The sequence below is a fragment of the Dendropsophus ebraccatus genome, chromosome 3, assembly GCF_027789765.1.
Source record: "Dendropsophus ebraccatus isolate aDenEbr1 chromosome 3, aDenEbr1.pat, whole genome shotgun sequence".
Taxonomy (NCBI): Eukaryota; Metazoa; Chordata; class Amphibia; order Anura; family Hylidae; genus Dendropsophus; species Dendropsophus ebraccatus.
The window spans coordinates 13,943,372-13,961,449 of record NC_091456.1 but is presented as its reverse complement, the minus strand read 5'-3'; the positions used below and the strand labels follow the sequence as shown (position 1 = coordinate 13,961,449).

At 40.1% G+C, this 18,078-nt stretch overlaps 1 protein-coding gene across 1 annotated transcript in view; it reads right to left on the bottom strand.

Annotated features, from left to right (window-relative positions):
- TMEM132C (transmembrane protein 132C) overlaps positions 1-17,655 on the bottom strand; it is a 431,549-nt gene extending 413,894 nt beyond the window's left edge. The window contains exon 1 of the mRNA XM_069960966.1: positions 17,150-17,655. Within this exon, the coding sequence (XP_069817067.1) occupies positions 17,150-17,237 (88 nt within the window). The 5' untranslated portion in view covers positions 17,238-17,655. The remainder of the gene's footprint in view (positions 1-17,149) is intronic.
- Between the last annotated feature and the right edge of the window lie 423 nt (positions 17,656-18,078).

Here is an 18,078-nt window from a genome sequence, read left to right as displayed (position 1 = left end):
TAGAAAACCTCTCCCGCTCTGGACAGTTCCTGTCTCGGCCAGAAATGTCAGCAGAGAGCGCTGTGTCAGACTGAAAATTAAACATTTCCTGCAGGACATACAGCAGCTGATAAGTATGGGAAGACTTGAGATTTTTTAATAGAAGCAAATTATAAATTATAACTTTCCGATACCAGTTGATTTTTACGTTGTGTGAACCTAGCCTTAAAGTTTACGTTCAACATGGCCACTTTTCAATAATGTGGAAATTATGGTGGAAAAAAACAACATGTGAACAAAGTAAAATTAAGTCCGCTGTTCACTCAATAACAACCGAGAAAAAAATTACATAAACAATGTTAATCTGACAACCGTTATTTTATACATTGTGTGTTTCCATAGACTTCAATGTTAACCACTGAAGACTGAAAACAATGACGTTATTTTTAATTGAAATGGCGGCCATTATTTTACAGCGTGTAAACATAGCCTTGGTTTTTATATATATTCATTAGAATACAGACACACCACTAGGCCACAACCAGTCTTTTTCGGCCGTTTGACGGCTGGTTTTTGGGACAGCGATCATTTTAAGATCAAATAACGGTTGTATTGTATTTTTATATTTTTTTATAACAGACATTGTTTTTTATAACGACCGTTATTTGAACTCAAGCAGCCAGAAAAACACATTGTTAGGTCGTAGCCCTAAGATCCAGAAAAACAAACAAACAAACAAAAAAAACCTTTGAACTGGCATGTTTGGTCACACTGCTGCATAATTTTCTGAAAAAAGGGGGATATCTGTGCCCGTACCAGTTCTGTTCAATGGCTGGTTTTTGGGACAGACATAATTTTGAGATTTTAAAAAAAAAAAAAAAAAAAAAAAATTTTTTTTTTTTTTTTTTAAATAATGGTGATTGTTTTGAAATAACAGCTGCTATTTGAACTCAAGCAGCCAAAAAAAAAAACACATTGTAAGGTCGTAGCTCTAAGATTCAGGGGGAAAAAAAACAACATTTTAACTGGCATGTTTGGTCACACTGCTGCATAATTTTATGAAAAAGGGGGGATACCTGTGCCCGTACCAACTCATCTATCTACTAGACCCACTTCTAGGTTCAGATTAACAACGATACTTCATGTCGAATCAGAAATAGCAGGAGAATACATGAGAATAATCACAGAATGTGCAGGAGAGACACAACTAAGCTACAGGATGCAGAAAGGAAATGAAGAACGAGGAGACCGATTTCAGTAAGATTTACCTGTTTCTATCGTTATGTGAAATGGGGAATCTGATTATAAGAGGAAATTCTACTCAATCTAAAAAAAAAAAAATTGTCGAGAATTTTAAAAGTACTGCATACATTGTTTTTTGACACTCATCTAATATTTTCAGCTCTTGTTTTAGGCTAGATAGCACCCATTCAGAGTTTTCTTGTGGCACTTACCCCTTACTGACTGCGGCATCTAAGGGGTTAAATGACTCGTATCAGAGGTTTCTCTGATCCCAGCTATTATGGCAGGGACCTGGTTGTCAATCACTTTAAGGGCTCCCACTGTTTTTAGCACGGACACAGCTTCCGTGTCAGTGGGATCATCCTTGTGTAAGTGTTTTAGAGCCTACAGCTAAGGTATTTCAAGGTATACGTCTATATCATGGGGTGTTAAAGCGTACCTGTCGTGTCGATTTTTTTCAAAGAAATCCACAGGGGTTGGGATCACAAGCAGTTTTGCGATATATTCGCTTTATATTTTTTAAACAATTTTCTATGTTTAAATCAATGTTATACATACAGCAAAACTGTGCTCCATGCTCCCTCCTTGGTCTTTTCTCTGTTCAAAACAGACCAAACACAGGAAGTCCCCGTCCTTTGCCCGCATACGCAAGGAAACACATATTTGTTAACCCCTTAACAACTTTAACACCGTATCTGATACGTCATGGTGCCGCGGGGGGTGTTCAGAGCGGGGTCCCGCCGGGACCCCGCTCTGAACGGCGCTGATCCTGGCTGACATATGCAGCCGGGCAGTGCCTCTATCAGCTGGCGCGGGTCCCATTGCTCCGTTCTTCTGCCCGTGCCGGGCCTCAGCGTCGGAATGACAGCAGCAGGCCATAGCAATCTATGACCGATCTGATGGATCTTTGCTGTGTATATACACAGCATTGATCTCTATGAGAGATCAGTGCTGTCTATATACAAGTCCCCCAGGGGGGCTTCTAGTTAAAGTAAAAATAAAAGTAAAAATGTTTTTTTATTGATAAAAAATCCCCTCCCCCATTAAAAGTCCAAATCACCCCCCTTTTCCCATTTTATAAATATAAATAAATAAACAAATAAATAAACATATTTAGTATCACCGCGCACGTAATCGCCCAAACTATTAATTAATCACATTCCTGATCTCGCACGGTAAACGGCGTCAGCGCAAAAGATTTCCAAAGTGCAAAATTGCGCATTTTTGGTCGCATCAAATCCAGAAAAAATGTCATAAAAAGTGATCAAAAAGTCATATATCAAGGTATCAATCAAGGTACCAATAGAAAGAACGCATCATGGCGCAAAAAATGACACCTGACACAGCCCCATAGACCAAAGGATAAAAGCGCTATAAGCCTGGGAATGGAGCGATTTTAAGGAACATATATTTGTTAACAATGGTTTGAATTTTTTACAAGCCATCAGATACAATAAAAGCTATACATGTTATATATCGTTGTAATCGTAACGACTTAAGGAACATGCATAACAAGTCAGTTTTACCATAGGGTGAATGGTGTTAATGCAAAACTCCCCGAAATCAAAACAAATTCCTTTTTTTTTTTCAATTTGACAGCGCAAATTATTTTTTTCCAGTTTTGCAGCATATTATGCAGAAATAATGCCTGTCATTGCAAAGTACAATTGGTTTCGCAAAAACTAAGGGCTCATGTGGGTCTCTAGGTGAAAAAATGCAAGTGCTATGGGCTTTTAAACATAAAGTAGAAAAAGCAAAAGTGCAAAAACGAAAATTGGCTTTGACTTTAAGGGGTTAATCATGTAATTAACTTAGGCTAATTATATCAACAACTAGTCATGCTTAGGAGACAATGCTCTTTGTTATGCAACAATTCAGTCAGTATGATGCCACTGTGCGGTTACAGAGGTTTTACTGCTGCATGACAGGAGAGCTGACCATACAATGTGACCACTCCCAGGATTCCCTGCTACTGAACAAGATATGTACAGTTCAATATTTATGCCATTTTTTAAGTGATCTATATCTATATATATCCATGTCTATTAGCCTTAGGCTATGTTCACACACAGTAAAAAGTAGTCAAAATACAACAGTAAAACAGGTATACAATGTGGTGGCAAGTGGCGAGAAGTCCGACAAAATTAATAATTACACTACAGACGGGGTGGGAGGTGCATATAAACCAACGCTTATCGGCCCCTGTGCCTTGCAGTGCAGCTTCTCTGGACATAGCTGTCTTAGTCAGTGACTGCAGCAGTGTCCCATTCCAGTCACTGACTGGCTGAGAGGGACAGCGACGTAGCGTGGGGGGGGGGGGGGGCTAGTGGGGTTTACAGGAGCAGGACATGGGTAAGTATAGTTTTTTTATTATGTTTCCCCCCATCCCCATCATGTATATGTATATATATATATATATATATATATATATATATTATTATTATTATTATTATTATTATTATTATTATTATTATTATTATTATTATTTATTTCATTATTTTTAAATAATTTGGATTAAAAAATACAGCTGTATTTTGGCCCTAGTTTACTGAGTAAGAATTTCTCAACATTAAAACTGGGAAAGCTGGGCAAGCATAAGGATCTGCATGCCAAAGGCTAAATGATGGTGGGTAGATAACTGGGTCAGTGCATCTCTAAAACAGCAGATCCTATGGGGTGGGGGTATGCATTGTTCGGGCAATGTTCCCTTTACGGGGACTTTCTGTCCAATATCGGGAAAAGGCGTCTGTAGATAGTAATGGACGCAAATAATGATCATGGTCTTTTCCTGCTATAATCCCATAGAGGGAACATAGCCGTAGCAGGCATCATCCAAGGAGAGTCATTCAGGGCTGACGAGGCTAATTTGTGCCCAAGCTCACTGACGCACATGGGAAGGGAAGCTAGCTTGTGAACAACCTGATCTGTGTGCATAGCTTACCTATAAAAGAGGTAATACCAGTCTGCAATACAAAAGGAGTGAAACAACCATGGAGGTGTGATTCCTGGACAATGCTCTGATTAGCAATTATTTAAAAGTTACTTTGTTACCTAACACCCACATGTGCAACAGAGTGGACGCCACTGAGGTGTCTGCAGTATGGAGGATAAATTGGCTTTACTAGATAAGTGTTCAAAACAATGGAAATTGCAGTTCAATGTTTCAAGTACAAAACAATGCACTTAGGGGAAAGAAATCCAATATCAGTAGTATATTAGCAGTTCTGTGTTAGTGAAGACATCAGAAGAGAAGGATTTAGGGGTAGTGATTTCTGACAAAGTAGTCTCCAGTGCAGCCAGGTGGTAGGGAAAGCAAATCATATGCTGGGCTTTATATATAATGGTATGTTGGGCTGTATATATAATAGTATGCTGGGCTGTATATATAATGGTATGCCGGGCTGTATATATAATAGCATGCTGGGCTTTATATATAATGGTATGCTGAGCTGTATATATAATAGTATGCTGGGCTGTATATATAAAGGTATGCTGGGCTGTATAGCTAGAGGTATAACCAGTAGAAAGAGGAGATTGTGGTCCAAAGATGGCCTACAAAAATGATGGAAATGCCTAAGCATAAAACATATCTGGAAATAACTTTATCTGTACAAGGGTAGACTAGATGGACTAGGTGGTCTTCTTCTGCCGACAACCTATGTTTCTACCCGAACACTGTTGCAGACCAAGTATACCTTGTGAGGACAATGCTATTCCAAAATGGCAGTGGACTTCCCAAGTGCAGCATTTATATCTATGGGGTGATTGTCTATTTATGACCAAACATCTTTAGGCTATGTTCACACTGTGTAAAATAACGGCCATTATTTTCAACGGCCGTTATTTTGAGGCCAAAACAACGGCCGTAGAATTACTATCGTACGGGCTAGTCGTGAAACTACGGCCGCTGTTTAATTTTGATTCCTAGCATGATTATAAACGGGATGAAACAGGTCATTTACTTTAAATACTGCGCCCAGCCCGAGAAACCACTCAGAAATTTTTTTACATCGAAATCAAGTTTAATTCGTCAGATATAAGTTTTCATAACATACAATGTTTTGCTCCCGCGGGAAATGAACAGTCGGCATAGACCCTATGGGAGCGCAACGTCATCAGATAAACACAGGAAGCCGTGAAGAGCGGGCAGCCTGGCGTCCGGCAACGGCGGGGAACAGGACAAGTCAGTATGCATGACATGTCCCCTGCAGACCGGGCAGCCTGGCCAAGTATTCATTTTCCCTGGACAACTTCTTTAATACTAAACATCTGACCAACAGAGACATGGATGATGATGTATGATCTTCTGTTTGGAGTGGTGAGCCTACCATATGTCGCATTTTATAGCAACATTGTTACTAGGCCATATACAAATGTATATATGTTACTGAACTAGAAGGGCATTTATTATATTGGCCCCATTCTTCTAGGGCTAAGAGGGAACATGATGTGCAGGTGTACAACTTCTCCATTTCCAAGGAAACTTTACTAAAGCAAAGTGCCGTTTAATTTTATTTGCTGACTGTCCAGTTTATTATATCAACCTTTTACATCCAATCTTAGATATGATCTAATGAATTACAATCCTGTTCCATTCGCATGATGTATAAGCATCAGTCATGAAGTATAGCATGCAGAGCACTTACATACACTGTATTAACTAAACGCTAGGGCCACACTGCATTTTTGCTGTCCATTTAAAAGATCAGTTTTTAAATGTTTAGTTTTAACGGACAGAAAAACTAGGTCAACCATGTTTTTTTTTGTAAAAAATCTAATCTGTTTCGATCCATTTTTTTTTTTTAATTGCACATGAATAAAGGAATAAAATAAAGGACCACGGCATGGTCTTCCCCGCGTCGGCACCATTCTATTCATGTGCAATACTTAAAACCTGATACCTGATGGAACATTCGCTTTAAGGTAATGTAAATCAATGGAAAATGGATCCTAACAGATGGCATTCAACTGCATCCGTTTTTACCATCTGTTTTTGTATCCGTTTTATATTTATTTTAAAAGAATATTCCAGTTAGGTAAAATACATGTTGAATCATCGCCCCTCCTGGAGACTAACAATTTGTTCCATACTTATTACCCATTTAGTCTCCTTTCCACAATTCTGAGCCTGCTGCTTTCTGCTGAAGACCCAGGAAACTGTGTGTGAGCTGTTCCCTCCATCTGTCCCTCCTTTCTTCCAAAGTGGCTCATGTAAAGTGGCCACCTGTCTCTGCACTCTGTAATGCTGGGAAGGGTAATCTTAGGTTAAGTGATCTCTCTGTGATTAACCCTCCAGACATTACAGAGTGCAGAGACAGCTGGCCAGGGATGCTATTTAAATGAGCTGCCTCAGAGGGGGGGGGGGGACTACGTGAACAGCTCACAAAAGACAATGTGAGTGATCAGTCAATACCATCTTCTTCCACTAGTCCATAGTCCAGTTCTGAGCCTATCAGCTGGGCTGCCATGGGAAGACCAAAATTTGGACAAAAAGAACACAGACAGAGCCCTGAACTTTTCCTACCAGCTGGGGAGCATTCCCTAACCTGTCTAAGGTGTAAAACCTAAAACGAAGACAAGACAGACAAAACACCAAGGATGGTTGTATGGGGTGGGGTGAAAAATAATGGTCAATGCAGTACAATGACAGAAGCAAAAGTGTATTCAGAGGTACAAATTGGACCAGGCACACAGAGCAGGTTGTCAATCATAAGCAAAACAAAGATTAACTGTTAAATTACCAGATGGAACTCAGCAGAGAAGGGATGGGTGTGGTGGAAAAATCAATTACCAAAGCAGAAGGAATTAGCTTTGTTCAGACAGTGATCAGACTGGTGCATATGAAACATAGAATTTAAATACTAAAAAATGGTTAAAATCTTGGCCGTACACCATAAACCAAGGACTGCGACGAGGTTCAAAAAGGCACAGGCATGACAGATCCTCATATGCCCGTTGTAGGCACTCTGCATAGACACTCATGGAGGTCCATATGAAGCAAGCTGTGATACAACTGGTGTTCTAGAATATTTCTATCATAACATTCAGCAATTTTTTGCTACATAGGCTCCTCTGTAGGATCAGACCAGATGGGCTACTTTTCTACTTTTGTATGTGTATAAATGAGCCTTTTTTGCTATGGCTATTTACTATATATTAGCCCTGTGTTTTTGGGAAGACAAGCTAGCTTAGCGGTCATAACACCGAATTATTATAAACTTTCCTACACAGTACATATATCACAAAATTATACAAAGTTAGGCTACGTTCACACAGACCAAAAGGGGCGGATTACGCGAGGAAATATTTCCACCTGAAATCAACTGACACTGAATTCCGAGCAGAATGTAAGCAGAATGTAAGCGGAATCCCTGAGTATTTCAGCGCGGAATACTCGAGGAATCCGCGCTGATTCCGCATGCATTCAGCGCTGAAATTCAGCGAGTATTCCGTGAGCAATAGAGGGAGGTGCCAACAACAATTTTGCAGACTTGGGAGACTAGACTATATAGTACCTGAATTTTCTAGAACAGATCACCTCAGAGCTGTCAGAGGAAAAGGAGCAGAGCTGAGCAGAAATGGCAAAACATCACCACTTTGCAATTGATGGAGATGCACTAATTTCTAAGGTATGTATGTACAGTATGTATGTTTTTTGGGGGAAACTTTTGCTGTGGTCATATGCTGTGTGCATGCTGACATTATCATTTCTTTCTTGTAGGCCCCTGGTATCACCTCCTTTGGGTTGTCTTGGGATTTCCCCCCCCTTTCCCCCCCCCCCCCATTTCCGCGCTGATTAAGCGCGTAATTTCCGCTTGTATTACGCGCTGAATAAGCGCGTATTCTGCGCTGAAACAGAAAATCAGAACCCCATTGATTTGTATAGGCTTCCGCTAGCAGAAGAATGAACATGTTCATTCTTCTGGCGGAAGGCGGATTAGCCGCGGAACTTTCAGCGAGGAAATTCCACTGTGTGAACTGCAGAGCAGAATTTCCATTCAACACAATGGAAATTAGCTCTGCACCTATTTTAACGGCTGAAATTTCAGCACTGATTCAGCGCATAAATTCGGCTGCTTTTGCTCTGTGTGAACGAGCCCTTAGTGAGAAAGTTCACTGGCACTACTCCCTTTATTTTGGCTTATGTGCAGTCAATTAGATGTGTAATGTTGGCTTATGCCAATCAGCAACAGGGGTGCTCCTCACAAACAGAGTCATATATCTACACAATCCAGTGAATAGAAGGAAAGCTGAGGGCACTCACCCATGTGTTGCCAAACCCTGATGAAGCGCCTGCGCGTGAAATGGCCATCATGATGATGTCTATGCTGTAAAGTCTTATGGCGTCTGCCCAAGAGTGATATGTGTCACAGAGATTTTAACTGCATTTTGGAATAAAGAGTTTTGCAACACATGGGTGAGTGCCCTCAGCTGTCCTTCTATTCACTGGATTGTGTAGATATATCACAAGGTTGTTATTCACTTCACCTGTGGTTTTAATGTAATGGCTGATCATTGTAAGGGAGGAAAAAATAGGTAAATTCGAAAATATTTAATTCATTGAAACATTCCAGGAAATCCTGTTGGTAATTGAGGAGACATATTACTAGCAGTTCCTGTTAGGATACATTGCATAGTTGTTGTAATTTGGTGAATGAATCTAATTGCCGCTTGGCTGGTAACGCGAGTAAAGCTGATCAGACGCAAGGAAATATCTAAATCAGCAAGGAAGACTTGTTCAAGTGACAGCAGCAGACAGATTTAAAGCGGAGGACAAATACAGCACCGATCCAAGAGGCTTCACTTGTCCAATTAACGAGTTTCCTTCAAGATGGAAGTGAAGAAGAGCCCTCGTCTTTCGAAACACACCTGAATATTAGCTGGAGAAGGACTCTGGGTGTCAATAAATCCTAGTTGTGTTTCCAGACAAATGAATATGAAACTGATGAAAACATCCTAGAAGTAATCCGTCCAACCATAGGTGCAATCCGCTGCTGGAAATAAATGCATTTTCACATGCAAGCAAAGCTGGAATTGCGGTTATGCATCATCCTATGATTTGCTTTCTCTCACCGAAGAAAATTATCCAGCATTCTTTAACATATAGAAACTTATGTTTTAGATTAGGATTGTACTGGTTATGTGATACTCAATAAAGAGTAGAGATCAGTATGGTCTTGGACTAAACCCATCCCCCCCCCCCTACTCTTTGAGTGTGCTTGTCTAGAAGAAGTCAATTAGATTAGGTCCTGGTAGTTAGGGCCATGGAAAGATTGTGGTGCAGATAATCGTTCACATTTAAGCCATAATCTTTCTAAGGCTATGTTCACACAACGTCAAAAATGGAGAAAAGGCGGCCGATTTTGATATTTAAAAAACGTCCGTTTTTGCCATGATGTAACTGACAGCAATGGACGTTTTTACTGCGGACGTCAAAATAATGAACACGATCATTATTTGTGGACGTCTTTTGCAAACAGCGGACGTTTTTTATTAGTTGTTCACACACAGTTTTTCTTTTGTCACCGTTCTTTATCTGTTTTTACCATTAAATTTAATGGACTTTTCAATTAAGCCGCATCCAAAGTCCAATTAGTAACCAAACTAGAAGAATATACAAACACCCGTCATTGCAGTAAGGGGAGGTCAGGCAACTAAATAACGTCCCTTATTTCAGACTCAAAATGGAGAACGTCATTTTAAACGGAGCTAAAAAAACGTTGTGTGAACATAGCCTATGTATGCAGGTAATGATCAAGCAACCAATGAAAATTTGTTCATATGTCGTTGATCGCATCTTTTCAGCTGACCAAAAAATGATTGTTAATCGTTCGCTAATCTATCGTTCTATGATTGTTCGTAAACTAGAGTGTGGGGACGACTGTAATTAACTAAAAACTATCGAATGATCATAATTAAGACTATCATTCAGTGTGTTATGTTAAAGGGCTTATCCAGCGAAAATCTTTTTTTTTCAAATCAACCGATATCAGAAAGTTATACAGATTTATAATTTACTTCTATTAAAAAATCTCAAGTCTTCCCATACTTATCAGCTGCTGTATGTCCTGCAGGAAGTGGTGTTTTATTTTCAGTCTGACACAGTGCTCTCTGCTGACATCTCTGGCCGAGACAGGAACTCTCTCTTGGTTTTCTCTGAATCCCCATAAAAAACCTCTCCTGCTCTGGACAGTTCCTGTCTCGGCCAGAGATGTCAGCAGAGAGCACTGTGTCAGACTGAAAATAAAGCATGACATACAGCAGCTGATAAGTGTGGGAAGACTTGAGAATTTTTAATAGAAGTAAATTACAAATCTATATAACTTTCTGATATCAGTTGATTTGAAAGTAAAAGATTTTCGCTGGATAAACAATTTTAGGTCATTCCCAAAAGAAAACGTTTATCGCTAATCAGAGAAAACAAAAAAAATCGCTTTGTCTAATAGGACCCTATAATCTTATGTCTTGGTGATTCAAGTTCCTGGCGCTGCTTGGTGGTCCAGTAAGCTAATGGCTATTGGTGGTCTAGAGGTGAGATGATCTATGTTGACTTCCCATAATAGAGAAAAATTCAGTATGTATTCCCTGGCTATCAACATCTGGCCCATAGTACTAAAGGAATCACTAAGTATCCATATATTTTTAGTTTTAGCCTTTCATGACCTAAAGGTCAATGGGATATGCAGTACTTGGAAGGTCAATGTATGTTTTAACACTTAAGTACCTGATCCCTAGTGGTCCAATGGTGTTATGACCTATGGTGGTTCAGTGGTCGTGTAATCCCTTGTGGTGACTGGAATAGTAAGAATTCATTCTATTTCCAACAGATACTGACACTCGGAATCCCTATCTAACAGTCAGTGGGACATTAAGTAACTGAAAGCTGAAGGTCAATGTAAAATTCAGTACCTTGGTCTGGGTGCTTAACATGTCGCTATGTAGTGATGAGTGGAGCATTCAGTACCTGCTCCCTTGTGGCTCAGTGACCTGTCATTGTTCATGTTGCCTTATGGCCATACACACTGCAAGTTTTTCTATTTCTCAGTATAGTTTTGATCATTTTTATATGGGAATTGTCATTGTATCTCTGCATTATTACACATAGCCTGATCCCTTTAAGGCTATGTTCACACTACGTATATGTCCGGCCGCATATTTTTCGCGGCCGGACATATACGTTTAAAACTCCGGCCGGAATTTACGCAAGTTGCGGCCGGCTACGTATCGTCCGCGAACTTACGCCCGTAAGCTACGTACGCTTCCCGAGCGGCGTACGTAGCGATCTGACAGCGGTCTTTTACTTGGAAATCTTCGCCTAGCCCCGGACACCCCACAGAACCTTTTGGATCGGCACAATAAGCTGCAAAAATGAAGAAATCACCACTACGTACGGGACCGCATGTTACGCTACGGGCGTAAGTTACAGCATTTCCGTCCCGAAACAATGGTCTGGTTAATTTTTTATGGCGCCGCCTACGATCCGGGCATAAGTTCTTACGTAGTGTGAACTGTGCGGCCGTAGATCGTATACTTTCCATTGTACGCAAACTACGTAAATCTCCGGCCGCTTATTCACGGAGCGCGCTACGGCCGGAAACCTACGTAGCCTAAAAGGAACACTTGAATTATTCTATTAAAGCATATAGTCATGTATAAGCCATGAATTGGTACTAGCAATCATCCACGTACTGACACATAATTACCAAACTACCAAACAAACATGATATTCAATGACATTGGTGGAATTCTGTATACTCCTATAGACAGCAAGATCAAAGCTTATGTGTATCCCAATGCACGTCTAGAAGAATACTAGTATCGAGAATCCAAATCTTGAACTGGTACAATCAGAAAAGCTTTATTAAAAGGAAATTCTTCTGTATTTGTCTCTAAAAGGAACTGGCAAAGCAGAATAGGCCCCTACAGTATAGGAGAGAGGCCAAGTTCATAAATGAAAGACGTCCTGGGACAAGTCTACTGTCTAATGGGATGCAAGGGCACATAGCGAGCGGTGAGCGGCCGTGAAGGGAAATGTTTGTGTTGATACTACACGTCTAATTAAAAGAAATAACTGGTTTCTGGAATTTAGCTTGTTCATTGCTTGTGAGAACCACATCCTTCCAAAAGCTTTAATCCTACAGTTCAGCAGACAAAACCCAGAGAGGGATTGCAAGCCGGATAAGGGGGGGTCAGGATCACTCAATTAAAGCTCTCTTGGAGCTCAAGCACGCTGACATTGTAATAAGTTTGCAGAGCCTTTCAGAAGATCCCGTGAAGTATAAAATCACACTGCCCGATGCAGACAGCGTTCCCCTGCTCCCTGCAGGAAATTCATATCTTACCCTTTTATCTCAATGAGCCATAATGGGGGGGACTCTCGGCAGCTGCTATCGGTGTCGGTAGATTCTGGCACAATCCCTGGCTGCTAAACAGTATCACTGAGCTGAGGCTGATCTTCATTCCTGCAGAGTGAGACGCTCTCACAATGCTCAATTGTTTCCTAGGGAAATCGTTTTTCTAAATATTAAGGGATATTGAAAGCTAGGCCCAACATACCTAAGCCTCTTCTCTTCATTGGCCTTGGCACCTTCCTGGTTCAAATAGTAAATGGATTCTATACTATAAGAACCTAATATGGTAATAGTATAGTATAATAGAATATAGTGTCTATATATACAGTGGTACCTTGGTTTAAGAGTAACTTGGTGTAAGAGCGTTTTGGTTTAAAACCTCACAGTTTTTCAAAATTGTGACTTGGTTTAAGAACATTGCTTGGTGTAAGAGCTCCCTGTACTGGGTGGGAGGGGGAGTGGGGGAGGGGCATGGTCTGCATAGCGGGGTCTACATCCATGTACTCTGACCCAGGAAGTCTCCCTCACCTTCCTAATCATAACAGATCCACTTCAGGCTGGGGCTTACATCAGGGGACAGGACTGTGGAGGTAATCTCTCCATAGCTGTAACCCCTCTCTCCCCGGACAGAGAGCGCTGCATGTATGTGCCCACATCTGTCCTGCTCATTCCTTCCTGCTCCCTGCAGTCTCTGTCCGCCCCTGTGTTCCCATCCTCTCCATTACTGTACAGTAAATTATAATATCACATATTCTGCTGTTTCTGAATGTTTGTTTCATTTGTTTTACATGTTATTCAGAATAATAAATCATTATTTTGGAGGTTTGGAACCAGTTGTCTGCATTTCTATGATTTCTTATGGGAAAATTTGCTTTGGTTTAAGAGTGGATTTGGATGACAAGCGCGGTCCCGGAACGAATTATGCTCGTAATCCAAGGCACCACTCTATATATATATATATATATGTATATATATATATATATATATATATATATATATATATTATAATATAGTATAGTATAATAGAATAGTATACTGTATGACCCTAATATGGCATATATATCACCTACAACTGGAAGTGTTATACGATGGGATGAAAGAATATACAGTAGATGTAATAATGCTCAGCTTGTCTTTGTGGCTGCTTTTGATAAATAGGGATAGATAGATAGATAGATAGATAGGAGATAGATAGATAGATAGATAGATAGATAGATAGAGAGATAGATATGAGATAGATAGATAGATAGATAGATAGATAGATAGGAGATAGATAGATAGATAGATAGATAGATAGATAGATAGATAGATAGGAGATAGATAGATAGATAGATAGATAGATAGATAGATAGATAGATAGGAGATAGATAGATAGATAGATAGATAGATAGATAGATAGATAGGAGATAGATAGATAGATAGATAGATAGATAGATAGATAGATAGGAGATAGATAGATAGATAGATAGATAGATAGATAGATAGATAGGAGATAGATAGATATGAGATAGATAGATAGATAGATAGATAGATAGGAGATAGATAGATAATAGATAGATAGATAGATAGATAGGAGATAGATAGATAGATAGATAGATAGATAGATAGATAGATAGGAGATAGATAGATAGATAGATAGATAGATAGATAGATAGATAGATAGGAGATAGATAGATAGATAGATAGATAGATAGATAGATAGGGTTTACCTATGAAAAACCACAGTGACCTCACCAGGAGTTGTGCCATATGACAAACTCAGCACTCCTACATCTCAGCTTGACTATCAATCTATAAATTATAATAACCAATATATAACAGCGTACGTTAAGCTGCATTTCTCTGGTAATAGTTGGATAACCTGTAACTCAATGTCCTCACTGACACATGAATAAAACTTAAAGCGTTTCACACTGGGTTGTCATCTAAAAGAACTATTGATTTACTGTACCTGAGACCTATGATATATAATCTCAGACAACACATGAAGGTGTAAATTATTCTCGCCACGCTGCACTTTAGAACAATAGTAATGCGATGGAATCACAAAAAGATTCTAGAAGAACTGCAAATAACGGTTTAAAGAACCGCTATGTTCACATTTAGTTATAACCCAATGAAGTTGAACATTCGGTTAATGTAATAAAGAGCTGGATACTGCCAGAGATCTGTTACTCATTCCATAAATCCCCAGCACAAAGGAAATGCATTGTTCTAATGCGAAACATGAATGTGAGTAAAAGGCACCAAGGTGGCGTCCAGCTGCATCCCAGGTATGTCCCAGCTGGAGGACTGGAATCTCCCACATGATTGATCACAATGATATCTGCAGTTTCTGCATGGCCCCCATTCTACGTCTAGTCTTCAAAGCCAGTGTGGTCTAGTTGGTTCTGGAAAGGCTGTCGAGTGGTTTCAAGTCAAGGACGGGGACATGTAATGGTTGATATTTCCAATGCAAATGTATTCATACATTCATCAGTTAAACATGAAATATGCACGGCGGAGTTTTTAATCCATTTAAATCAATTGAGTAGACACCCTATCAGTTGGCTGGTTGTGGTATTCAATGATTTCTATGTGCGATATCCCTATACCACAGGGAGCTTCTGGCAAGTTGAGGATGTCTCTACAAATCAATGTAGACTATAGTTGAGTGTGGATGCTTATATATTGGCAGATGAGCTCTGGTATAAAGACTTCTTCATTGAACTGACACATTGACACCAATTGGTTCTTTAAGCTAAATTCTGAAGAGATTTGGGACAGCAATGTGACAAAATGGTGTCTGGGAGTCCCCTCAGGAGTCAAACTTGGGAGAAATGGTGTCTTCAAGAGAAAAAAAAAGAAATTGCTGGCAGGGGATTTAAACATGCTCAACAATAAGAGCTCTCTTATCTGTAATCCCCCCCTGAGGTCACAGGAACCCACCAAGGCAATGCCAACAGGAGCGGAGACATGGAACAGAGCAGACTAGCTGCTGCCAAGATCAGAAGATGCCACTTGTCAAACCTCCTTAAGATTTGCTGGTGATGTTCCTACCACTTCTATCCCCCTGCAGGAGAATCCACTCTCTTTGTTTATCATTAGGAAGTTGCAACTTTAACTGTAAATATTTGGTCTATTGTGTTCTATTTATAAACATCATAAGGAATGGATACAATGTTATGTGCTGGTATACAGTTAGAGTTCTCCCATGTGTTCTATTTATAAACATCATAAGGAATGGATACAATGTTATGTGCTGGTATACAGTTAGAGTTCTCCCATGTGTTCTATTTATAAACATCAGAAGGAATGGATACAATGTTATGTGCTGGTATACAGTTAGAGTTCTCCCATGTGTTCTATTTATAAACATCAGAAGGAATGGATACAATGTTATGTGCTGGTATACAGTTAGAGTTCTCCCATGTGTTCTATTTATAAACATCATAAGGAACGGATACAATGTTATGTGCTGGTATACTGTTAGAGTTCTCCCATGTGTTCTATTTATAAACATCATAAGGAATGGATACAATGTTATGTGCTGGTATACAGTTAGAGTTCTCCCATGTGTTCTATTTATAAACATCATAAGGAATGGATACAATGTTATGTGCTGGTATACAGTTAGAGTTCTCCCATGTGTTCTATTTATAAACATCAGAAGGAATGGATACAATGTTATGTGCTGGTATACAGTTAGAGTTCTCCCATGTGTTCTCTTTATAAACATCATAAGGAATGGATACAATGTTATGTGCTGGTATACAGTTAGAGTTCTCCCATGTGTTCTAGTTATAAACATCAGAAGGAATGGATACAATGTTATGTGCTGGTATACAGTTAGAGTTCTCCCATGTGTTCTATTTATAAACCTCAGTAGGAATTGATACAATATATGTGCTGTGACTAGTCATTTGGTATACATCTACATGATACAGTTAGAGTTCTCCCATGTGTATTATTTATAAACCTCAGTAGGAATTGATACAATGTATGTGCTGTGACTAGTCATTTGGTATACAGCTACATGATACAGTTAGAGTTCTCCCATGTGTATTATTTATAAACATCAGTAGGAATGGATACAATGTTATGTGCTGGTATACAGTTAGAGTTCTCCCATGTGTTCTATTTATAAACCTCAGTAGGAATGGATACAATGTTATGTGTTGTGACTAGTCATCTGGTATATAGCTACATGATACAGTTAGAGTTCTCCCATGTGTTCTAGTTATAAACATCAGTAGGAATGGATACAATGTTATGTGCTGGGACTAGTCCTCTGGTATACAGTTAGAGTTCTCCCATTCATGTAAGTAGTTTATCATGTAACTGAATAGCAAGCTGTGTGGCTGAGGCTTAATACCCACTATCACTTACACCTAATCCACTCCTGATACAATTAAGGACAATAAAAGCCTTAAAGGCAAATGCATTTTTTGCCCTTTAACAAGTAATGGAAAGCACATGTGATTTAATGGCTTCATCTATCTGCCTGGCATTTATAACTTGCACAGGTCATCTGGACCCATAAATCCTGGATAATAGAGGCAGGCAGGCAGGCAGGCAGGACTGGGCTATGGGCTTACCTCTGCAAAACAGCATCCCAAGTGTGAGAGTGACAAGTGTGGCCAGGCTCTGGTACAAGGTCCACTCATACAATCCCAGTCTGCCCATAGCTGCTCCCAGCAGGCAGATCACATGGAAGATCAGGCTCCCAGGCTAGAAGCGACCAGGGGGGGTGCATGAAGAAACTGCTCCAGCCATCAAGTTCCCAGGTAGGTGCAGAAGAAGAAGAGGATGAAGAGGAGGAAGAAGAGGCAGCCCCTCATAGGACAGCAGCAGCAGCAGCAGGCAGGAGATCCATCAGTCCTGGGTGCAGCCTATGCCCACATACAGCCGGGGGATCCGGGTTAGTGTCACTACTTGCAGATTGTTACAGATGAGTCACAACTTTCTGTCTTCTCCATCACAGAAGAGCACAGGAGGATGAAGAAGAAGAAGAAGATGATGATGATGAAGAAGAAGAAGTAGTTGTTGTGCTGGAAGATGCTGGTGGCCCCGCAGCACATCCCTCCCCGCTCCGGTCCTCAGCTTCTCCCTTTCCCAAACCCACCAACTCTCCCTCATTTCATAGTAAAAAGAATAGGAGGGCTGGGGGGGTTGGTGAATGGCAGGGGGAAGAGCCAATCAGAGGGTGAGTGCGGCCGGTGGGCGGGGCCACGGAGCGACATACTTGTGGATGTGTTCATTCAGTCCGGTGATCAGAGTCTGGAAGCTGGGATTAACCCCTTCCCTGCCGGATCCCTGTGTGGGCACTGAAGACTCTCCCAGAGGCACGGGGCTTAACCCCTTGATGGCTGCGACTTACTAAGAGCTGGAAATGTTTGTTTGTTTGTTTGTTTTTCTCATCAGTTTCCTACTAACAATAGAAAAAAAAGGAGAAAAAAAAATATATATATTTTATTTATTTATTTATTTATTTAGTGTGTGTGTGTATTTGCGCAATTCAGTAACT